Genomic DNA, 16,259 nt, shown 5'->3' with positions numbered 1-16,259 from the left:
CATTTCAGTGTAAACATGTAATGTGTTTGTGGGCCCAAAAGCAGACTGTAGATGTACAAATGATAATGAACCTGCGATAGAAGAGGATGTTGGTTGGGCTTTCTAAGCTGAGAAACCCATCTCCCCGCCATGGCACACAGGGCTGGAGGATGTGCTTTGCATCTAGGAATCAGACTCTATAGGCTTTTAAGTGAGTTCCACATCTGTATTTTCCTGTGTTCTTCTCTATCTTGGTAGGAAAGCTGCTGCTGAGAGTTGCAGTGCGTGAAGATCCTGTGATCGTGATTAGAGAATATGTTCCTTGTGTGTCCTTCCTCTGCTCTGTCTCTTGGGAGTAGATTGTTTATATTGCTAGAAATTGTTAATGCAGTTAAACTATCTTCCAGCATGCAAACTTATGTCATTCCACTCTGTTATTGTCCCTTGGCTAAAAATGAACGCTTTGATGTAATTGTATTTGAGTTGCCTTATGATTTATTAACAATTCCATTAAAATACCATGGAATTCTGCTACAGTGAGGGAGTTACCCAATCCACAGTAGAAAAGACGTGAACTTTCACCAAAAAAAAGCTTTACGTGATCTTTTCTTTCTCCCTCTCCCACCCCCCCTTTTTTTTTTTTGTCTTTTGGATTCCCCTTTGTAAAAAATGAATCAAATTCAACCTGGTGTGACACTGTGCAGGAGCTTTGTTAGGATTGCAGGGTTGTACAGGTTGTTGCATTTCTTAAACACATATTAAAAAAATATTCCTGGTCCATAAACCACAGTAAACTGCTGTTAATACAGAGTAGCATCTTCATAGATACAGCTTAAAGTATAAACCTGTTTTACAGCAGAACAGCAGTGTAAGCTTACTTGAGATCTCAGCTCCGGCACTGCCAAAAGAAAAACACAGTTTCTGTTGCAGTTAGCTCTCTGCTGCTGTTGCTTCCCTGAATTAGTGTCCCTGAGCTGGAGCTGGATGGTCAAATTGCAATGACAAGAAGCTTGTGAATTGATTTAATTCTTACGCAGTTGATTACACACGCTAATGAATTGATTTTGTGCATTAAAAATATATATTAATTTTTTTCTAGTGTAACGTATTATGGAAAACCTTGGGAATTGTTTTTCTAGCATTTGACATCTTATTTTGTAAATTATCTCTCTAGAGGGCTTAAGGTTGGGCCTTTTTATTTTCTATGCATGTTCCATGCAAATTCAGCAGAAACATTGCTTCAGTCTTGGTTGTGTGGGGTTTTTCAAAAGCAAAACCTTTATTGAGTGTGTGCAATTACTCCAGCAAATGTTCATGATGTCTTGTGCAAGAAGCAGCAGCAACATGTTGCACAACTGGAGTATATAGTGATTAGTTAGAGACAATATATTTTGAAAGATGCTGAGTTTTTAAGTTAATTTATAACTATTACTTAAACTTGAGTAAATTGTCCCTAAAGAGATGCTGCTCTTTAAAAAAAAAAAAAAAAATTAATTGTGTGTAGCTATTAAGCATAACATTTTTGTAGAAGTCATTAAAAAGTTGCTCAGGTTGCGCTTCACAGCTCAGGCTCATGTCCAGTGTTGTCACTCTGTGCTTTGCTGCTACTGGGTCCATATTTAGGATGAGATATTAAAGGTACCATCTGGCCATCCATGGAGAAGGTAAAGGAGTTATGACCCTGTCTTAAAACCAAAACAACACTTCCCCCCTCCCCCGAATAGAGTGGATGTCCTAGAAAATGTGTTCTCTTTCATTGAAATGACTCCTGTTGCATGTAAAAGCAGATGTTTAATAAAATACTTTGGTCCCTGCTTTTGCCTGTCTGTTTGTTTATGCTACTCAGGAGTAGCTTGTTATTTTGTAAGCTCTTTGAGTTGAGGATGTAAAGTAAAATAAGTTCTTATGCTGAGTGTTTTTTCTGTTTCCTTTTTTTTTAGATACTTCAAGAAGTGTCAAAGCATCTCCAGAAACAGCTGAAATTTTTTTTCAGAAGTTAAGAAATAAATATGAATTCACAATCCTGGCGACCTTAAAACAAGCCCATTTGAATTCAGGGGTTATTCTCTCTATTCATCATTTAGATCACAGGTAAGTACTGCTTCCTGTATGCTAGTTAATGAAAGCGGATGTATTTATGCAGTCAAAAATTGAACATAAATTAGGGCAAAATTGTTGGGTGGCAGGCTATTTGCAAATATTTATAGTGTTTGGGTAGGCATATTGTGCAGATCCATAAAAAATCACAAGTCCAAATCAGCCAAGGGAAAGTGGAACAGCTGTTACTCTTTAAACATCTCTTGCCACCAAGGGCACGAAAAGCCAGCTCTCTCTTGTCGTTCATAACCGTAAGGACCAGGTGCTCAGCTGGTGTAAAACTGTCACGTCAATATAGCTACACTGATTCACAAAGCCTGGCCCTGTACGTCCACCTCTTCACCAGTTGGTTTTTAATGCTGCAAGCAGTTTAAATAAAGCAAAAAATATCCCCCAGTTACGGGCTTACACCTCCCATGAACGGCGGAGCACTTTACTCAAAATGTTGTCAGCCTTAAAAAATTAAAGTGAATGACACAGAACATTTAAGGATTATCCCTTTGATAGGATAACGACTGCTAGAGAAATAAAATATTCTTTATATATCTGTCTGAGTAATAGCTATTAAAGATAACCACCCTATGGTTCTGTGACAGAACAAAAAGGAGTTTTAAAATGTGTACTTTCTAAGCAGTTATTAGCACAAGCAACAGATGATCTCTGCCTTAGGTTCATAGTCCTTTTTATTTTCCTGTGTACAATCCCAGAATTCTTTCTTGACAGTCTCACTACAAGATAGGAAAAAAAAAAAGTAAAGACAGATGTTCAAGCAAAGCAAAATGTCTGTTTCTTTGACATGAGTGTACAAGTTATCATTAGCAGGCATGGTGACAATTATTTAGTGCTGGAAGATGCTCCAATTCGACTTTTATTCTATTTCCCAGAGGCCCCATCTTCTGCAATTCACCTATTTAAAAAAAACAAACAAACCCCCCAAAAAACCCCAAACCCCCCAAAACAAACAAGAAAAAGAAGAAAAAAGGGAAAACATTCCCAAGGATCATTATGCCAGGTTTATAAAAGCGCGTTTAAACGTTGCATGGGAGTGGCTGAATGCCTTCTGTATGATGTTTACAGATGTTGTATCATGGAAGAGCCAAGGGGCTTCTCTGTTACCTGTTAGCTCCTTCTCATGTGCAGGAGCGAGCAATTTGCAAGGGACAGAACTGGGCAACTGTGATTATTGAGTTTCGAACTCAGACTGTACAACCATATGTGCAAATCATCCCAGATGGAAAAGTTTATTCTGTCTCAGATGTGAGACTAGGTCTGCAGAGCCAGCTGCGTCCTGACAAAGCTTGTTTCTACATTTGTAGGAAGAACACGGATTGATTGGGCTGCTGGTAGGGCTAATGCAACTATATTTGAAGTTTCAAAATTAGAGATGAAACCTTCATGTGCCAAAATAGCTGCAGAGGTGGGCAAAGAGGTCACCAATGTGAAAGTCTCAGAGTCTGGAATAACCATAGCCTTTTGGAAAGGAGGCAGTGTTTCCTAGAAAACCTTTCCTGGCCTCAGGAATGGCATGAAGACAGACATGCTGTAGAAGATCAAAAAAATGTGCAGTGTATAACTGGGTAAAACTTGGGCAAATAAACTTGGACGATGGCCAACTGGGAGAAAACACTGATACTTAGTGAACATAAAGAGTGATAAAAGTACAAAAAATAATGTGCAATGAACTTTCGTTGAAGGATTGCAGAAGAATTTGAGGTATTGTTTGGGAAAATTAATTAATTCTTGAAGTAAGTAAAGCTGGGCAAGTAGACCCACCACTGCTCTTACACAAACAAGAATGCGTTCAATTGATTCTATCCAGCCATTGCAAAGAAAAGGAAAGGCTAGAGCGGTGCTGGTGTCCACATTGCATGGCCGTATAAGCGTAATGCTGCTTATCTCATTTGAATCTGATTCATCCATGTCATCTGCCCATGCCCATATAAAATATGGCTATAAAAGGGTGACAGACAGGACTCTGAAAATCCTATTATTTTATACTGGTGTGTTTTTATGGATGGGTGATTAGATTTTTAACAAAATATGGATAATGTTTTTACTTTTTGAAGAAATTAGCAGGTTTTATTTTTATATTTTCACCATCTTTTGTTTATCTGCATATTGGAAATTGTCTTAACTGCAATGGAAAGCATTTGTCAAGGTTTCTAGCTGAAATCAGGTCTGCATTATGTGTGTAGGTATTTTAACTGTGGATGCATAACTGAGTGGCACTGTTGAGCGTTTCTGAGTCCCTTTTTTCTCTTAACTGTGGAAACTGTTAGTACTCTTATTTTAATGTTAAAATGTTAAAGCTATGAAAAATGAAGGTAATACCCAGTTCACACCTTGCTGAAAAAACCTCCTACCACCGTTTTAGCCCATGTGACCTCTTTATCTTACTATGTCCTCTTAAGTGATGCCTAGTGTTTACAATTTTTTATATAGGGATATATGCTTTATGTTTTTGGGGTCTCCTTGTAAGCTTTTGGATAATCAAAGAGGAAGAAAAAAGCCTTCTAGGTTATTTAGGCAAATAGAGTCACTCATCAGGTCAGCTTTGGATGAAGTAGCTAAAGAACAATCTACTCGTGCGTATTTCATTGCTTGCTTTGCAAGTTTATTAGGTGATCTATTTAAAAAGAAACTTGAAAAATTTGTTTTAAAAATGTTAGACTTAATTGATCCCCTTACAGTCAGGGAAAATCTTCATTACCTTCAGCAAGTGTAAAATCAACAAACGTATGGCCAGAAAGAACTTGTGGCTATTAAATTAGATGTGCCATTAAGCTTTTAATAAACACATTCTGGTTTATTCTGTGCTAGGATGTGCAGAAAGATGTCTGTGTGCCATAGTAGGGTTTGTTCTATTTAATTGTGCTAAAATGAGGGCTGACTCAGGTGTGGATCTAGCATCTCTGAGTCTCCTATAGTGTCTCTTATGGTTTTCATTTTCTTTTGTGATGAATGACAATAAAGACAAGAGAATGCAGAAGTTAAAAGGAAGCATTTGGATGGGTTACGTTAAATAACTGCTTCTTCAGTGCTGGATTTCCATGGCTCTGACCTTGCCCACTTCTAACCAGGGACTTGTCTGCAACAACCCTTTAGTTCTTAACTTCTTGTGAACTCTCTGTCATAGCAGTCATCATAGTTGGTAGAAGTAGCAATGCCACTCCTTTGCACCAGCTTTAGCCTTGTATAGCTCCTCTGATGTCAAAAAAGTTGTGCTTGTATTGAAGCGCTGCCTTGTGTGATAGAATCACACTAGAATAGAATAGATAGATTCTATCACACAATAGAATCTTAATTTACAGAAGTCAGTACTGGCTCTTACTTTTCTGCAGTGAGGAGTGGAATGGTGGTGAGGAAGGCTGGAGGTGGCTGTAACTGGAGGATATAATCAGTTATCACACAAGTACCTTTTAATATGTTTCATTTTACAGAGGTTTCATAACAACTAATGGTTCTAGGGGAAAAGAATTTCTAAGGTACAAGAAAATCACAATGTTTGTTTAAAAAGTGGAAAAAGGTATGTTCATTTATTCAGTACCTTGGGAAATCGTTTATGCATTTTTGAAAGTAAGTCAGAGTAAACAACTCATCCTCTCTTTGCATGGGTCTAGGGACTTCGGTGCAAGTATGCTAGGACATTTCCTAAATTGCAGTTACTATTTTAATTTTGTAATTTTCTTTAAAACTATATACTTAAAATAGTTTACGTGATTCAGAGCTTACTGATTCACTCTGTGTTGTCTAGTTTATGGGGTTTTTTTGTTGTTGTTTTTTCTTTTTTTTGCTGGTTCCCTTTTGGAGAACATCAAAAATGAATACTTCCACTGAGATATGGTCATGCAACTAGTTAAGGCTTTGAGTCTTAAGAAGTTGACAGGACTGCTCTCCCAAAGTTTCCTCTCTAACGTCATGTGGTGAATGCTGTCCCTGGGCTATCAGATAGATGCAGAAGTTCTCCATGTAAATCTGAGGCTTGCGCATTTGCTGAGCCTGGGCTGTTGCTGTCACCACAAAAAGTAGCTCCTGAAAGGATTTTCTGCAGATATAGTCATCTTTTGTACTCTGTTAAATACTTTTATTTTTCTTTTCCTAATTGAGTATCAAAGCAGTCTTTCCTTTTTATAATTATTATGGTTTTCCCTAGTATTTCATGTATTCAAATCTTTTAAAACTGATCTTAAAGTGAAGGAATCTGAAAAGACACCTGTAACTATCCCTTTCTAATTTGCTCATATTCTTCCACAGAGATTGCTTTTTCCCCCACTGACTAGAGCAGCCGAGAAGTTGAGGCAGTGATAGTTTTGGGTATAGCTTGGAGGTGATACTTTCAAGAACACTCTTGTGGTGTCGGGGAATCCAAATTGCACATCAATAATTGTTCAGATGGGTTCCAGGCAGCTGAATGCATCTTTCTGGGCAGATTTATGTATGGCATATATCTGAAGGATAGAAGTTACAAATGTTTTCTTAACGTGAGAGCATCACCTTGACCACATAGAGTGCCCTGCCTAAAATGCATTGTACTTCACAATAACAAGGTAAATATTTTTAATTGTGTTAATGAAGTGATGCCTTAAGTCCAAGTGGAAGCACTGTTAAACACTGATTGCTGTGTGCTTGCTCTCAGCCTTCGGTTTAACCTGTATTATCCTCCTCATTTCACTTCTGAATTTGTCTCACCTTCTTTTTGATGGACGAATCAGCAGAGAGATGATTTTAATCTGTAGCGGGGTTGTGATATATGTTAGGTCTCACTGTTACATCATATATTTTCATTTTATTGGCAACAGCAGAGTGATGTAACAAAGCTTTTTCTTCCCTTCATGGCTAGATGGCTTTATGCAACTAATGTTGTATTCATATCTCTTGAGATACTGCGTATTAGTGCCCTTAAAGGATGAAATCACTGGTTGCAGTTTAACCATTCTTTCCTTCAGTTAATGCTTTTTATATCCTGAAATGGAGCACTGAAATCAATAGAATATTATGGACAGGCACTCCCTACACTTAATTGTGTATCTCAACTAATTTATTCAGTTTCTGCCTTATTTAGCATTTGTTTTCACAGCTGTTGGTGTCTTGTGACTATCCGCTGTCAATTGGGCTGCACTCTACAGCAGTTTCAGACCTCTTTCAATGTCCAGGAGGAAATTATCTGCGACAATTTCTCTCTCTCACAGATTTAGCCATACAAGGAGATAAGTTGCCAGAGGTGAACTCCCGATGCATGAATTTTGTTCTGTCATTTGACCATTGTATTAAAATAGAGGTGGAACTGTATGTTCCCTGCTCTTGATGTATGAGTGTCTGTATTTCTGGACTGCAGTGTGAAGTTTCCTCTCCGACACCACAAAATCCGCTGCAAACACATTATGCTGAGAAAAACTTCCAATATTTACCACTTAAGCCAATACTGTAGAGTTAAGTGGGTTTTGTTTGAGGGGTGGTCTCCCCCCCCCCATCAATAACTTGCAGAGTAGACATTAGGTAAGAATAGCATGGGATTCATTTTCAAACATTAAAGCTGTATGTGGCTGTTCCCTGTGCCTAAAGAAGTTGTAGCTTATTTCTGCTTTTTAAACCACTCTGTGCTATTCTTTGCTGGAAGAGTGGAGGTCATAATGTTCTGGGGTTTGTTGGTTTTTTTTTTTTTTTTGGTAGGAAATCTCAGTTTCTTACTATTCTGACAATAATTATGAACCCTCTTAAATTTATTCATAACAATCAGTTGCTTTTGAATTGACTTCCTTTAGCGATTTACAACTCCTCTGGTGTTAGCCTTCTTTTCTTTTGATGCAGTTTGCATGTTTCGTGAAAAGGTCAAAAAAAAAAAAAGTATTTTCTTTCATTCATTCATTGCTTTTCTAGTGCCTGAGAAGATTCTGTGGGACAAAGGATTCTCTGTGTAGCCACTGACAGTTTGGCTTGGCTCTTGCTTATACCCCAAAAGAGAAAAGTTCCTTGTTTCTGTTGGTTTAGAAGATTAACTTCTATCCCCAGGTGATGATTGGAGGAGAATATTTGTAAAGCAGCAGTTTTGCGTTATACTCTAATTTAATGTCTTCATAACATTGGGAATGACCTGTTTCTTTAAGTATTGGTTGCAAGGGATGATATTAAATTGATTGATGCCTTGTCACTGTTCCCTGGGTTTTTTTGCTTCGGTTCAGTTTATGCTTCGTGACCAAAAGAAAAAAGAAAAAAAAAAAAAAAAGAAAAAAGAAAAACAATTGCCAATAGGATGTAAATTCTTGTAATGCACTCACCTTAAAACCACCTTCCTGTAACTTTTGTTAAATCAAGTGTAGTCTGCCTGTCTGCTGATGTAAATCATTGCAGTGCCAACTCATCCAGGGTTATTTGGTCGAGAATTTATTACAAAATGCTTATATGAGCCCAGATCCTGTAGTTTGAGTTGAGACTAGTGACAGACCTACTTGAATAAGAGACAAAAGATTTTTCCCTGCCTAGGACACTAAAAACCACCACTGAAATAGTTGAAAAGTGAGTTTTGACAGATGTCATTATTTTTCTCCTGTTGTTTGAAAGGATTTCTATTAACGAATAAATAACAAAGAAATTTGTATTCTGTCAAGATAGGAAACAGAAAGAGTTATGTTGAAACTGGCTCTTGCTTTTACTAATATAAATATATTGGAAAGTTGTTTTTTATATTTGCAGTCCTCTTGCTCTTCATGGAGAAACTTTGTCAAGAAAGGGAGTGAGAGGGATGGTTTATGCCATTTGTTTTTACAGTGTTTGATCTGGGAAAGTTTCTTCCCTCCTTGATTTTTAGCAGAAAAGAAAGCTTCAGATAGACAAAATTGGTATTATTGGGGCTGTTTGATAGTGAGAACAAAATGGGAATAAATATATTCATAAATGGGGTTAGTGAGAGAGATGGGACGTATGAGAGCAATTGCTCAAAGGCAAGAATTGCGTTTCAAAAAGTATTTCCTGGTTTGGGAGTTTGATTTCATATTCACAGCTTGAACAGGGACGGCATGGACAATGGACAAGTTTGAACTTTTGCAAGACCATGCCAGGACTTTTTGGGAGAATAGCTCCTCTTGGCGTCCTTTGAGGAGCTCGGTGGGACCTCAGGTCTTGCTTCTAGCTCCTGCTGAGCTTCCACAAGCACTGTGGGAAGGCTGGCTGGGAGCCTCACTTGGTCATCAGCAGTAACATTAGAGGGTCCAGGGCATCATGCCCCTGTGATGACCAGGGGCTCTTGGATCATAGTGCTAAACTCAGCAGAAGCTGTGCAAACTCTGCAGGTGGGGAAGCCAACATTCTCTCCCATGAATATCCCAACGGGGAGGGTGTTCCTCGCTGCATGTCCCAGCACGGGGCTCTGTCTCTTGTGCACATCAGGAATGCACCTTCCTCCTCCCCAGCTGTCCTCCATAGCTATCCAGCGCGATGAGGAGTCGTCATGCTGGAACAAAGCTGAAATGGTTGACCTTTTTTGTGGTAGAAGAAAATAAACAGCAGAAGAGATGTAAATGCCAGAATGATCAGTAGCTCGCTGGCTGGGGTGCTTCAGAGGCATTTTCCTCGCATTGTTAATCTTTGCTTTGCCCGATTTGGAGCAGCGACTTGAACTTAGTTCTTTTCCATCTGAGACAAGTGTTCTGAGGAATGTAATTTTATTTTTTTCTTCCCACTCAATGCAGTAAAAAGCTTTGTTGGCAGTGCCTGGCCCGGGCTGTGCTAGTAAACCAGACAGTGCCCAGGCCCAGGCTGGAGCACTGGCCTGCTGTTGTCCATCCTGCATAGTTGTTAGCATCTTCCTTGGCATGCTTTTGTTTCCTACAATTAGCACCCTTGCAGATGGTGCTGGGGCATGGTTTGTGGCCTAGCATTGGCCAGGGACTGTTCCCAACAGGCACTGTGGAAAAAAACACCCATTTCAGGGAAAAAGTGGGAGAGTGTGCCCATATGGATGCGAGTTGTAGTGGAGGACTGCTGTTAATGTTTGTCTTCAGGACCAGGGAATGGGGCTTGCTGCCTTTATTTATTAGTATAGACATAGGATTTGACATCATCTTACTGTATTTAGGTTGCTCTTGTACCTGACTTACTCTTTTTGATTAATGAATTCTACGTAGTGGGAGAGTCTCACCAGGTCAACCTGAGAGACTGGTTTTACTGTCCTGTTGTTAGTGCGTTCTGTTTCAATATGGGAAATACCCTCTTCTGATTTAGACCTCTCTTCACTTGGGATCTCTGCTTTCAAATAGGTAATAACTGCGACATTAAAGAGTATTTGAGAAAGTCTTTCAGAAAGCCTAGATTTGCTCTGTCTGTCTCTCATTTTAACAAGCGTTTCATCCTGGACCCCACAAACCTTGCTGCGAGAATGTTTGTTTCTATCAAAAGATTTGGTTTTAATGAATGGATCGGCATTTTTGAACAAAAATATCCTATGTCAGAAGATTTTTGTCTGGCTCTAAAACTGTATTTAGCAAAAGAAAGGGACAAAAACTGAATTGGTGGCTTTTCTGTCCACTGTGCACTTGTGGAAAGTGCTACCAACTTATCCAGAAAAGTAAAGACCATTTTTTTATTTATCACTCCCTGGAAAAACTGCTGGTTTCCTTCTTGCCTAGGAAGACCTCTAGATTGTCAGGGAAAAGGGCAAAGTCAGTAAGGCCAAGCAGTACTGTAAATGAGAGGTGGGGACTGGGTTTTTACAGGTGTAGTGCAGTTGCCACTTGGCATATAGAATCCATCTGGGGATATTTTGATGCCATATTGTTCTAGAGGATGCACCAAGCGGTAAAAACTCCTAGTTAATGTTTCAGAACACTTTAAGTGTTACTTCCAAACAGAAAAATAAGACTCACACTCCTGACTGCCCAGTCATCATGCCGTGGAAAATAGCAAATAATGCATTGCTGAACGTGGTGGCTGCACGGCGTGAATTGCTTTTACATCTTCATAACGTACACCCAGCAGAGTGGCTTACCGCTATTGTAGCCATAGTTTGCATTGGATAAGGTCTACTGAGTAGAATCTCTTTTTTATATTTTATGTAATTACATCTAACAAAAAAGCCAGAACTTTTGTATCAAAAATCTTCAGATAAAGGTTTTTGTAAGTAATGGAGATAAGAATTTTAATTTTTTTCTTAAGTACATATTCCTCTTTAATTTTATTGGTTTTGCTTTTTCTTTTTAGTGTAGATCAAAGAGCTACAAAGAACTCTTTTAACATTATACTTATAAATGTGAGTAGTAAAAGTTTAAAAAAATCCCCACCCTGTAATAAATTCATAAGCAGCAGACATGATATCTTGCCTTTGGCTTCTAAAATATTTGTCTACATGCTGTAAATTGAAGTCGATTTTTATTAGTTGCCTGGAGTAAAAGTGAGCAGCTGCAGTGTGTGTTTGCTGTGTGAGCAGGGATGCCAAATGAGCGAGCGAGCCATCAAAGACTTCGTGTTACCAACCCTGGCCGTTAGCTGGAGGGGTCACACCTCCCTCTTCTCAAAGACTGCTACTGTGTACACCAGGACCGCCTGGTGTTTCACCTCCTAAAGCTCCAGCTTTTTGCTGTACATCCTGACTTCTGCTTCCACAGTCTCCCCTGCGCTGGTGTGTCGCAGCCTGAAGAGCAGGTCCTACGCACGCTCATGCAGACCACGTGCCCTTTGCCCGGATGGGCGGTAGCAGCTCCAGAGCTGAGTGGATCTGCTGACTCTCAACTCTTATCTAGCAGTTACGCTGGATCAGTGCTGGGCAGCAGTAAAAACATCGCTGTTTCCTGTCTCAAATTCCTCTGGGGCATTTGAGACACATTTCTTCCTCTTATGAAAATAGGCTCAGCCTTAGTACGTAAGGGATTGCTATCTGGCTGGTTTCCAAGCAGAGCGGCTGATCTTATGGTGGCCTTGGCTGTTGCCTTTGCAATGATTGTGCATGCACAGCATTCTGCGGAGGTGTAACAACCTTTTTTCCAGTTGGCATTTTCTTCTCCATATGTCAACCTTAGTAAACCTAAGCACGTATCATCTCCCCATTAAGTTAAATCCATTTGACCCAAAGCATATGTGGTTTTGGGGGGGTTAAAATCAAGTAGGCTGGTATTGATTAAACAACCACAGAGATCATGGATGTTAGCACAAGGGAAGCAGGTTCTGCTGTTGTAGTGTTTCTCATTGTGGTTTATTTTTCACTCCAAGAGCCGTTTGCCTTTTGCAGCATAGAAGAGCGCCTAGGAGCTGTTGGGAGAAGCAGTAGTGATGTTAGTAATGGGAATTCTCTGGCTGATGCTTTCCCTGTGATGGGTGGCCTGGGCTGGTGTGGATAAGAAACCAGTGATTCGGCTGACGACGTTCCCCTGAACCTTTTCAGTAATGTGTTTCTTGGTCAGGAGAAGACTGCGGTACGATGCAGTTATTGTTTCCTTTGGGAGTAAGTCCTTTAGGAAACAAGATCACTCTCTTTTCTCTCTCAAAAGATTAGTAATCCTGAGCATACAGAGAAGTTTAGAGTATTTTTGTCGCTATAAATGAGTTTTTAAAATCCAAGTGTTTCTGTTAATGCTTAGCTTGCTCTTTCAAAGACTCTTCCAAATCTTTGGAAAGTGCATACCCAAGTGTGTGCTTTGTTACAGCTTTACAGACAGCACGAGAAGCCTTGCTGCGGGCAGACTTTGCATTTCCACCCATACCTGTTCGTCAGTGCTGAGTCTTGTCCCATCTTCTGAAGCTCACGAGACTGAGCCAGAGCCATTTAACTCTAGGCAGTTAAGCAAATATAGAAAAGTGGAATAGCAAGCACAGTATTTTGTAAAATAAAATGCTTCCCTGTGTTTCAGTGTTACGAAGTTAGTCTAAGCTGAAGGGAATATTGTTCCGGCTGTCATTCCACTTGCTTTTCTAATTGTGTTTTCCCGCTGCCTCTACAGATTATTAGTAAACCATAAATTATTCCCCTAATAATTCTCTTAATGGCTATTATTTTCTTTTTCATTTTGATGCACATTTTCTCTAGCAATCATCAAGCCTTTGGAAGGTAGATGTATTTGTTAGTTTACCAAATGGAAGAATAAAAGAGACTGCATGTGGATTTCAAAACAGTGCATTAATCACAGTTAAAACAAACCCCCAAGTGTCCACAATTTTTGCACAGCTTTTTGTAGGAAGATTTCCTTGCTTATTGCATTGAATGTGAGCATCATCTCTCAGCAGTTCTTAATTCCTGAAATTTTTACAGCAATCTCTTCTTTTTATTTGGAAATCCATGTTCCTTTCTCAGAGATTTAATTATCTCACCTGCATAAGGGGCAACGTGAGTTTTCATTTTATACCTTCTGTACTGACTGTATGTCTGCTGCTGTATTTTGTTCCCTGCCTGCATCTCTGTGTGCTAGCATCAGTTCTGCCATTGGCTTTCAAGAGAGTAGGAGCTAGCTGTTGGTTCTGCCAGGAGATAAGGTTTCAACATATCCATCCCTTTCTTTTTCCAGATTGTATCTGCAACTGCGTGGAGAAACTTAAAAGTTACTGGAGGACTCCAGTTCCATAATGTTCCTTTTCTTTGTTAGGTCGAGAGTGACCTTATTTTTATCCTTGAAGCTTGAGTTATGAAGGAGGTTATTAAGTTGACTGATGTCCTGCCACTATTGCCCAATTTTTTCCAGCCAGGCCTTCAATTAGTTTACACTTCTTGCCAATGCAAAAATTATTTTTAGGCCATGAGGAGGTAAATTATCTCAGATTATAAAATTTATTGCTGACTCTAGTTAACTGCTGTGTTAATACTGGGGAGGAAAAAGAAATTGCCCTTTGCCAGTTTTGCAAAAGGATAGCTGTTTTTGTGCTGTTGCTAGCCATGTTCCCCTGTGAAACACCCTGAAGGAAGGAGAGATGTGCAGTGAGCCCAACCTCCTCTGAGAGATAATAATTGTACAAGATGGTTTTGATTGGGTCTCATCTTCACTCTTGAAAACTGCAATCATTGTCTTGACTGTTCTTTAATATAGATAGCCTGTTAAAGTAAACGACATCACCCTAAACCACGTGTGCACTCAAATTACAAACCACTGTCATGCCTGATTGCAGATGTAGCAGCAAAAATAGACAAAAATGACTTGTCCATTCTCCCAGTTGTGCTTCTCACCACGTATTATGTTATTTTCCTTGCTCATTAGCTGTAGGTTGTGCATGATTATTAGTGAATATCCATTTCTGTTTTTCTTTCCTATTTTAAAAGTGTTTTAGAGGGGCACTTTAAAATGAGAAACTTAGTACTTAGAAGACAAATGGTTTGTCAAGCTTGTTCCTAGAAGAGGTCTGATATGCAAGAAAAGGCCTGTCTAAGTACCAAGTTTGGTTATGGGGTGCTTTTTAAAATGATCCTCAGGAGTTTCACCAGCAAAGCTTGTGTTTGCAATCTGCAAATCTGGTGTACGGTGTGCTTACCTTGGTACAGCTGCAATACTGGTTTTTTACCATATTTATACATATACGTGCATACATATACATACATATGTATATACATACACGCACACACCACAAATACACATTCTTATTTAACAAAGTAAATATGTACACAAATATAAATTGTTCTGAAGAGTTAGACTTCCTGATTTTGTGTTTCTCTGGAGAAATTTCATTATGAAAAGTGAAAGGAGATGTTAACAGTGTAGAATCATAGAATAATATGGGTTGGAAGGGACCATTAAAGGTCACCTAGTCCAACCCCCCTGCCATAGGCAGGGGCTTCTTCAACTAGATCAGGTTGCTCAGAGCAACTGACCAGCTGGCCTTGAATGTTTACAGGGATGAGGCATCTACCACCTCCCTGGGCAACCTCTTCCAGTGTTTCACCACCCTCATTGTAAAAAGTACATTCCTTATGTCCAATCTAAATCTACCTACTTTCAGTTTAAAGCCATTACCCCTTGTCCTATCACAACAGGCCCTACTAAAAAGTCTGTCCCCATCTTTCTTATAAGCCCCCTTTAAGGAAAGGCCATAATTAGGTCTCCCTGGAGCCTTCTGTTCTCCAGGCTGAACAACCCCAACTCTCTCAGCCTTACATCCAAAAGCAAACAAAGCAGTGTTTGGTCTCAGTTCTTGCCGGTAATGGCTAATGATGTCCCTATCGCAAAACTTGGTGTTATCTTTTGCATATTTGTGGCTTCAGAGTATCCATACTGCACTTTCAGGATATGATGCAATTATTCATAATAGGGTAATTATATTTCCAGTCAGATCATGTCATGGAAAATAGTCTTGCTAGAGGAAAAAAAAAAATTTGGTGTGGAATCTTGTGTACTTATGTGCAAGTTGGAACCTGCTATTATGTGTTATTGAGAAGAAGGATGCAGTGCAAATCGGGAAAGTGTCTACTTTCATCTTTGTATCTCCTTGCTTGTCTTTCCCCCTCTTTTAAATAGTTCCTGCATGATAATGAGAAGTTGTGTTATGTAAAATGTTGCTGTGCTGATAAGAATGGTTCATGACATGATGATGCATTTATCGTACAGGTACCTGGAGCTGGAAAGCAGCGGTCATCGAAATGAAATCAGGTTGCATTATCGTTCAGGCAGTCATCGCTCCCACACAGAAGTATTCCCATACATTTTGGCAGATGATAAATGGCACAGGCTTTCCTTAGCAATCAGTGCCTCTCACTTGATTTTACATGTGGACTGCAATAAGTAAGTAAAAAGTATTGTTTTATAAGCGTTGTCACATTTGGAACATTCCAGCTCTGAGTAAATGAAATTATAATAACTTGGGACTATATTTTTCCTTTTCTTTTCAGAATTTATGAAAGAGTTGTGGAGAAGCCCTTCATGGACTTACCTTTGGGTACAACCTTTTGGCTGGGACAGAGGAATAGTGCACATGGTTATTTTAAGGTATGCATTCCCTGAAAGGAAAAGTGTGAACTTAAATAAAAATAATAGAACTTGGACCATCTTCCACATGAGGAGAGGCTGAGAGCTGAGATTGTTCAGTCTAGAAAAGAGATGGCTCAGGGAGCATCTCATCAATGTGTTTAGATACCTGAATGGGAGGCAATGAAGATGAGAGACTCAGACTCTTCTCCATAACGCCCACTGAGAGGCCAAGAAGCAGTGAGCAAAAACTGAAACACCTGAAATTCCATCTAAACATCAGAAAACAGTTCTACTGTGAGACTAGTCAGAGTA

At 39.4% G+C, this 16,259-nt stretch overlaps 1 protein-coding gene across 2 annotated transcripts in view; it reads left to right on the top strand.

Annotated features, from left to right (window-relative positions):
• The window catches only part of NELL2 (neural EGFL like 2), a 155,855-nt gene that overhangs the window by 20,629 nt on the left and 118,967 nt on the right, over positions 1-16,259 (top strand). For both annotated transcript variants that reach the window (XM_075745148.1, XM_075745139.1), the window contains 3 exons: positions 1,920-2,070; positions 15,588-15,761; positions 15,869-15,965. In XM_075745148.1, coding sequence (XP_075601263.1) covers positions 1,920-2,070; positions 15,588-15,761; positions 15,869-15,965 — 422 coding nt within the window. The remainder of the gene's footprint in view (positions 1-1,919; positions 2,071-15,587; positions 15,762-15,868; positions 15,966-16,259) is intronic.

Source organism: Balearica regulorum, chromosome 1, assembly GCF_011004875.1.
Source record: "Balearica regulorum gibbericeps isolate bBalReg1 chromosome 1, bBalReg1.pri, whole genome shotgun sequence".
NCBI lineage: Eukaryota > Metazoa > Chordata > Aves > Gruiformes > Gruidae > Balearica > Balearica regulorum.
This window is presented reverse-complemented; position numbering and strand designations above follow the sequence as displayed.